At 35.1% G+C, this 8,293-nt stretch overlaps 1 protein-coding gene across 1 annotated transcript in view; it reads left to right on the plus strand.

The window, feature by feature from the left end:
* Positions 1–7,880, plus strand: part of Sytbeta (Synaptotagmin beta) — a 56,284-nt gene extending 48,404 nt beyond the window's left edge. Inside the window, exons 5-8 of the mRNA XM_085959124.1 lie at positions 895–1,102; positions 3,214–3,443; positions 5,565–5,713; positions 7,743–7,880. Of these exons, the coding sequence (XP_085815250.1) occupies positions 895–1,102; positions 3,214–3,443; positions 5,565–5,713; positions 7,743–7,880 (725 nt within the window). The remainder of the gene's footprint in view (positions 1–894; positions 1,103–3,213; positions 3,444–5,564; positions 5,714–7,742) is intronic.
* The last annotated feature ends 413 nt before the right edge of the window (positions 7,881–8,293 follow it).

Genomic DNA, 8,293 nt, shown 5'->3' on the forward strand with positions numbered 1-8,293 from the left:
ATTATTTACAAAATTTATGACAGCAATTAGGATGTACACAATGTACAATACGTATTTCACACTATTTAATAATACTCTGTATTGGTTTCGTCCGCTTAGCAGGTCATTCTCTGCTGATCTTGACGAGAATTATTATTATCAAGTAAAATATATTAAATGTATGTATTTTCGAAATGTAATTTGTAAGGATGGATGGAATCGGCTTAGAGAGCAGTAGATAGACCCAAGCTGATGATGATGGTATCTGAAAGATGGTGTTGTACCTTTATTCTTATTTTCTAAATTCACTATGTATTTTCTTACATTAATTACTTGATTTTTTTTTAATTAAATGATTTTCTGCATAATATATTTGATTGGTTCAATTACTTTCTGTCTTTACTAAGCGTACTGCTTAACATAAAATTCTATCAACATTACAATTAATAGTTTTAAATACCTAATGGTTTGGGCCAAAACTTTCAATATTTTCGTGACTATCTAGTAATATGTAGTCTTATATAAGTAAAATAAAATGATATAATAATCTGTCTATCCACATTATCTTTATCTCACTAGTTCTTATTTTTCCATCTTTTCTATATCCTGGAGCTATTTTCTCAGCAAGGTTTATATTTATATAAATAACATAACGATTCTCAGCAACTTACGAATGAACACTGTAGTTATTCATATTGTAGATATATATTATAAATATTTCCATGTTATTTAATAATCTTTGTTCCTTTTATATTATAAAATTCATCACGGGGCGTTAAACTTTTGTTAAATTTAATATTAATTAACAGCTAAAAACATTCTCGTAAAAAGCTTTAAATTTAAGGCGACAGAGACACTTTACCGAGTATCACGTCTGCTTATTATTTTTAAATTAAGTGATGTAATTAATTTCAGCCCACGACCTGGCAGGAAGCGATCAAGGAGGCTTCAACGACCCTTACGTAAGGTTAGCCTTGCTACCGGAAGTGGACAACAGAGCCAGACAGACGCAGGTTCACCGTAACGATCCCAACCCTTTCTTTGATCAGCACTTCAAGTTTCCTGTCTCCCATGACGAACTTTGCGATAAGACTCTGCTGCTCCAAGTTTATGATTTTGACAGGTTCGGATATTTTAAATATTTGTTTAATATTTCTATTGTATTTTTTAGTTTACGAGTAAAATTGTTACGGACTTCCGTGTTAATGGTTGTTGCCATTTAAGGATTGCGGACTATAATAACATAATAATCAAATTGTACTAGAAATTTCACAATATATTGCTTTATATAATATTGGGTTACTCTTTGTTTGTTCAATATCTTGGAGAAGAGTCTAGGATGATTCGACGCCGGGACAACTGGGCGCCACGCAATCGAATGAAATTTGAAAGTAAATACACGTTCGTGAATCATAGGTACTCCTAAAATTATATATTTAACGTTCATATTTATATATCCATTATTATATTATTATTTAATACTTGGTGAGAATTTAAATATGCACACGTAAATAATGATTTTATTATGCATATGTTTAAGTTTCAACGAGAAGGGAGTTCGTTTATTTTTCTATAAAGCCTCAGGCATGATAATTCTCAATCCGCAATAAAAAAAAACATTATGTTAAGAAGTAGTAGACAGAAACTGATTAAAATTTCTCGTCTACTTTCTGTATAAAATTGTAACGAACGTCTATTTATTTCATTCGACAGTGCGGCGTCCAGTTGTCCCATTCCCTTTGTACAATTTTATAATCTCGAAATCATAATTAAAAGAATGTGATACCTACCTTGATGCTTTTTTCCAAATGCAAGAATAGAGTTTTAGATTATAATTTGGTAATTTTGTATTTAAAATTACTATCCGGTGCGTCAGAATTTCTCGTCATGCCACTTACTGGGCGTCTTACGTGGGCGAAGTCGGCGAAGTGTTGAGCGGCGCGCGCAACTCAATCGTATAACCGTGTGTGAAAATGTTCCTAGACAAAGTCTCCTTTTGGTTATACGTTTATACGTTTATACGTTTGAGTTCGCCGCTCAACTCGCCGCCGAACGCGTTTACCTAAGACGAGCCGTAGCGAATTACTCTGACACACCGTTAGACAGATGTCTAGCAGAGTAATATTTTTATTGTAAATTGTCCAGTCATGTGCAATTATTTATCTTTTCCTTATTAATGGCTTAGTATAACCATGTAAGAGGTATAAAAAATAGACGATTACCGCTTTTGCTACTTCAATACTTTAACGCAATTTTTTTTTATTATTTTCATTTGTTTTGAAACAAATGAGTCACTTTTTTACTTGTTCCTTTTGATTCCATCATTAAACATGAATAATTAAAAATAGTCGTGTTTTTATTATTTGCGAATATTTCATACAATAAAAGTTTCTAGTAGTAGGTAGTCACTAAAGAACAATATTGGGTTAGAAAATAGCCTCCTAAAATTGAATAAAAAAAAAAGATCGGTGTGTGCACTTATGTACGCGCGTTAAAAGTTATACTTTTTTGGCGCAACAAAACAAAAACAAAACTTGTGATAGCCTAGATTCTTCGACTAGCTCTTAATTATCTTGTTAAATTACACACGTAAGAAAACGGGCCGCTTATTGAAGCGCCGTTGGTTTATTTCGATACACTTTAACTTATATTACTAAATTATATAATGGTTTCTCGTTGTTTTATTTTTTAAAGTACCAAATATCACTCTGACGTTTAATAGTTTGTTTACATAAGGAATTGCAAATGGCCGACAATAATAAATTCGCTGCCTAGGCAATGGAACAATTCTAAAATATAATATTATACTGTATAATAAATTCGCTGCTTAGGCAACGGAACAATTATAAACTATAATATTATACTGTACAATCGTCACGATTGCAGTATCATACTGTGGCGTAAAGGTAGTGCGTTCGGCTGATAACCGAACAATCGGTGGTTCAAATCCAATCGAGTGCGTTTTTTTTCTGTGAAAAAATAAATTATGTGTTACATGTCACACGCCAAAAATACACTCTGATCTCATTTCCCAAACGCGCCTAAAGAAGTATAACTCCAAAAATATATAAAATACTTTACATTCACATAAAAAATAAGTATTAAATTTGTTCATGTCGATGTTTGTTATGAAAATAAGTGCCTCGACAACTCGTGTTTCACCCATAATATGCCCTCTTATTTACATTCGATGTATCAATAATTAATAATATGTAATAAATACATTATCCGTAGATACTCGCGCAATGAAGTAACCGGAGAGGTCCGCGTAGCACTCGACGGTCTGAGCGTAGCGGGCGGCGTAGAGGTGTGGGGCGAGATCGCGCGCCAGAAGAGACCTCCCGAAGAGCTCCAAGAGCTTCTCCTCTCCCTCAGCTATCTGCCCTCCGCCGAGAGGCTGACGGTCGTCGTCCTCAAGGCGAGGAACCTCTTGACTCCGGGACAGGATAGTAAAGAAACTCTAGGTAATGAAGCGATCTAGTGTTGGTTCGTGTGTTTTGTCAGTCGGGTGAATTTTGAGTATCTACTCTTTGCTTTTGAAGTACACACTTGTAAAGGATTTTGACAATAAACTTTCAAAGACTATCGTTGCGCATTCAAACTATATATTATCAAAATATTATAGGGCTTTTGATAAACGATAAGTACAGATTTTTACGTAATGTAATTGTTGGTTTTTTCATTATTATGTATGTTGACTGTACCTATATTAAATGTAGTGACATATTTTAACGTTTTACGTACGTGCCTATGCATAATATTTTAGCATGGATACATGCTTTTGTCTTGACCTCATGGGCGGATTCGTTATGAAAAATCGCACAGGCGTAACGCAAATTAAGTCACAAAAGTAGCGTGGCCGCGAGAGACTCTAGTCGGCCGCGAACGCGAACGGTGCTTCGGGAATGACGCGTAAACCCACGCCCTGCAATTTATTTTATTTTATTTTCTTTCTAATTCGGACAACCAGCATTCAGAGAATCAGTAGGCAAAGCATGTTTCCATGTTTAATAATTTGAGCAGTCAGGGTATGTTTTTTTGATACTTTCGTAAAACTTTAAATTAAAAATACATCAAACAATGACTATCGTTTAATGAAAGACGATTACACTATCCTGATGGAAATTGCTGAAATGACATTTAACTCAATGCTCTGGAACTTTACTGTCACGTCATGTTCAACATGTCTTGCATTCTGACAGTACTGCTTTACGATAGTGAGTCATGGCACCATATTGTGCTGAATTTCAAGAATAGAGAACGCATTGGGAAATGTTTATAACAGCTTAGAAATGTGCATCAATGTGAAATCATTTTGTACTAATAAAAATGGCATTCAAATCTGTGTAACCTTATATACTATGGAAGTTTTTGAACTAAGTATACAAATATGCTGACTTCTATGTCTGAAATTTGACAATCGCCCGAAAGGAAGAAATATGAGACCAATATACGTCACGAAATGGCATACGCTCCCTACTCCTCCGATATAAGCGATCCGTTAGAGTAAGGCCCGTTTCAGACGGGACACCGGTGTCGCGCTCGTATATAATAAGGACGCCTTTGTATTCGAATAAAGGGACCTTTGTATTATGATTATGAACGTCCCTGAGCTAATGAGTCAAAGCGTGTCCGGTACACTTTTCCGTCGGCCGCTACATTCTCAAGCCGCTGATACACTTGTTTTTATTACCGCAGCCAGTTTTATGTTCTAATTTATAACGCGAAATTATGCATTGACTCATTAGCTCTGGAGTGTTCATAAACATAATACAAAGGACCTTTTCTCGTATACGTCTCCTGGCCTGAGTAAAGTATAAGACTCGATTATAGATTAATATACCTAGTGTTGATTACGTCTTAAAGTGGGGCCACACCGGCAACAAGTCGCGCGACAACTCGTTAAATTTTACGATAATTATCATAATTGCTTAAGAAATTTTACGATAATTATCGTGCTTATCGTAAAATTTAACGAGTTGTCGCGCGACTTGTTTTCGGTGTGGCCGCACTTTTACGTAGGTCAACAAGACAGTGGATATACTACGAGCAAAATTTATCTTATTTTATATAACATACTGTGTGTTCGCTTTTTATTAATAATTATATATATTATAATATTTGCAAGATGAATAATTTCAATCAAAAAAGTACCTATTAATCATAATACAGTTTTTACAAAACAATTGTTTCGTTTTTAGATTTTAAATCAATGGTCAATCAAAACGTTAACATACTCGTGTCGTTAACATATTTGCGTTTTTTATTTTGTACCACAGCAAAATTCTTTATATCTGTTTACCACTAATAGCAAAATTGTTTGACTTCTGCCATCGTGAAAGACACACACATTTTTTTATTTCGTTTATTTTTTACATTTATATATAGTTTACCTATTTATAATACGTAAAAAAAAGTTTGTCGCCAAAAAAAACAAAAGTTAGATTAATAATTAATTCAATCGTGCGATATAATGTGTTATAGCCGTGCGAAAGTTTTCCCCTATAAATGTTTTATTATTCTATTGATTCCATAAATAATTCACACTCAGTTGCGCAGTATATAATTTATAATTCCGTTTTCAGACCCCTTCGTGAAAGTTTACCTTCTAGTTTCGGGAAAGAGGGTGAAAAAAAAGAAAACTGCAAGTTGCAAAGACACCGCAAATCCGGCCTGGAACGAAGCTCTTTCCTTCAGTCTCTCGTCAAACAATATCCAAGACGCTGCACTCGAGGTAAGCTAGATAATTCGGTTTATATTATAAGCTTATTTAAGTTTACTTTTGTATAACTTCTTAAAGTCGACGGACTTGTGGGTAAAGTTTTCTGAGTGGAATTTATTGGATGACTTTATCTTTATAGCATCTGAAGAATAGAAGACCCTCCTCGTAAACGATCCTGCTCACATATAATTGGATCTACAACAGTGCTGCCAACCGTACTAAAATGTTCTCTTGTGAAGTTGTAGATCACGAGTTCGAATTCGCCTTTTTTACTTTCCTCCGCATCTATTCTAATACACAAGACTGCTATCGAGGGTAGTTCTTCATATTTTTGTATTGAAGTATTATAATTTTTACAGCGTTCGAAATGTAAAATTTTACGAACCGGAGCGTTAAATATTTTTCCGAAAATATTAACAAAGTTGGGTATCTAATGTTATGTATGTGTTATAAAAATAAGTGTGTTAGATTTTTTGTTATAATAACATATTTAGCTCAGATGGACGAATTATTTTTTCTATAAGACGGAGCAGCGATAATTTTGGGGATTTCATGTACCAGAACGGCGCTCCGGTGCGCTCCAGTCTATTTCAAGCCCTGAATTTTTACAATAAGTTAATTGTAATTGTTACAATAAGTGCTATGTTTTAATAGCACTTCTCTTGCCTGTGCTAACTTTTAGTGTGAGATAGACTGTTTAGACGGCTAACTTATTGTAACAATTATAATACCGCAATACAAACATATGTTAAACTATCCTCGATAACCGCCGATAGCAGTATTGTGTATAAAACAGATGCGCTTTACACCGATTTCAGCGCATAGCTCAGTTAGACACTGTTTCGCAAGAATTGTCTCTTTGACTATAGTTAAACGTATAATTAATTATATTATAGGTCACCGTTACGATTTGTCATAAATAGTGTCTCCCCTCTCAAACCCAGTCTCGAGTATCGAACAATGAAAGCTCTCAATTGACTGAGAACTATGGTCAAGTCTGGAAGTGTGGTGGATTGCAAATTATAGAATACCAAGTTGCACGCAAAGCATTCTCACTCAAATGAAATTTCATCGAGATTCTGCAAGCTGAGGAAAACAGTGTTTTACCTTTGCTAACTTCTTGGGCAACACCCTGTAGCCATAATCCAATGCGTAAGGCACTGGCTTGTCATCCGAGGACTCTGAGTTCAGTGCCCGGTGATGTCACTATACATCTATGTAATTTTCCCAACGTCTAGATGTTTTTGCAGGGCTCTAAATGGACCGAAGCGCACTGGAGCACCGTTCCGGTTCGTGAAATCGGTAAAATTATCGCTCCATTTCGTGGAAAAAATATGTTGACCGTCTGAGCTAGATATGCCATATAATAGAAAATCTAACACACTTATTTTTATAAAATACATATAAAATTTGATAACTATGTAAATATCTTCAGAAAATTGTCTAGCGCTCCGGTTCGTAAACTTTTCCATTTTGAGCGCTGTGTTTTTGTGATTTTTTTCACTGTTGCTACTACACTGCTGAACTATCATTGGGCAAAATGGACTGTTGTAGTGGTAAAGGAAAAGAATAACTAGTTTTGTACCCGAGACAAATTTATATTGTTGCAAGTGGGTGGTTGTATATTGTATATACTCCCGAGGAGCAGAACTAACCTGCCATTGGTGATGCCGATTGGGAGGGCAATAACTCTGTTTAACCAAATTGCTTTGGATGTTGATATATTCCATCTACGTTGGGATGAGTATAGGTGGACGTTATTTTATAAATTATTAAAATAGGGTCTGCTTAACTCATCCGGTGTACTTCCTTGTACCTATATAATTTTTTTGTATTTACACATTTATACTGTAGAATAACTTAATACTGATCTATCTCTTTTGTTATGTACCTAATATTGTTTTAATAATATTTCGTTATTTCTAAATGTCATGTTGTGAACATCTTAAACTTATAATTTGTAATGTCCACAATATGTAAAATAAATGAATTGAATTGAATTGAAATGTTTATTTAATGTGTGCCTATAACATATTTTTAGGTATGCGTGTCGAGCGGCAGCCAAGCGGTGGGCTGGTGCTGTGTTGGGGCTACTGAAAATGGTCAAGAAGCGTTACACTGGTCACAGATGACGCAGCAACCGAGGAAAGCCACTGCAATGTGGCACACACTCAGATAAACTAAACCCCGTTGAAGTATTGTCACTATATGATTGGTCTATTCACTATTGAATTACCCCAAGCTTACATAATAGTGGGTATCCTATCATTCATCGACCAACTACTCGAGAACTACTAAACGTTTTTAAAAGTCGCCAGCCAGGTGTGTATTTCAGGGAATATGAAGAATGCAGCTCGTGCCGCTCTTCCCCATATATAACTAGCCCTGCTGGATTAATACCCGTGTGGCAGACCCGTATGTCCCTGCGTAAAATCCACATAATCAAACCGTTGAAAATGTAGATTGTATTGTCTTGTAAAATCGCTGGATTCGGAACGAGACAACAAAATTCAAATGGCTTTATACAAGGGCTCGGAAGTCGCAGGTAAATAATTTATTATTAGACTTTGCAGACTATTTCAATTGGGGTGT

Source organism: Rhyacophila brunnea, unplaced genomic scaffold (assembly GCF_057557595.1).
Source record: "Rhyacophila brunnea isolate RB1 unplaced genomic scaffold, BYU_Rbru_1.0 scaffold_8, whole genome shotgun sequence".
In the NCBI taxonomy this organism is placed as follows: domain Eukaryota; kingdom Metazoa; phylum Arthropoda; class Insecta; order Trichoptera; family Rhyacophilidae; genus Rhyacophila; species Rhyacophila brunnea.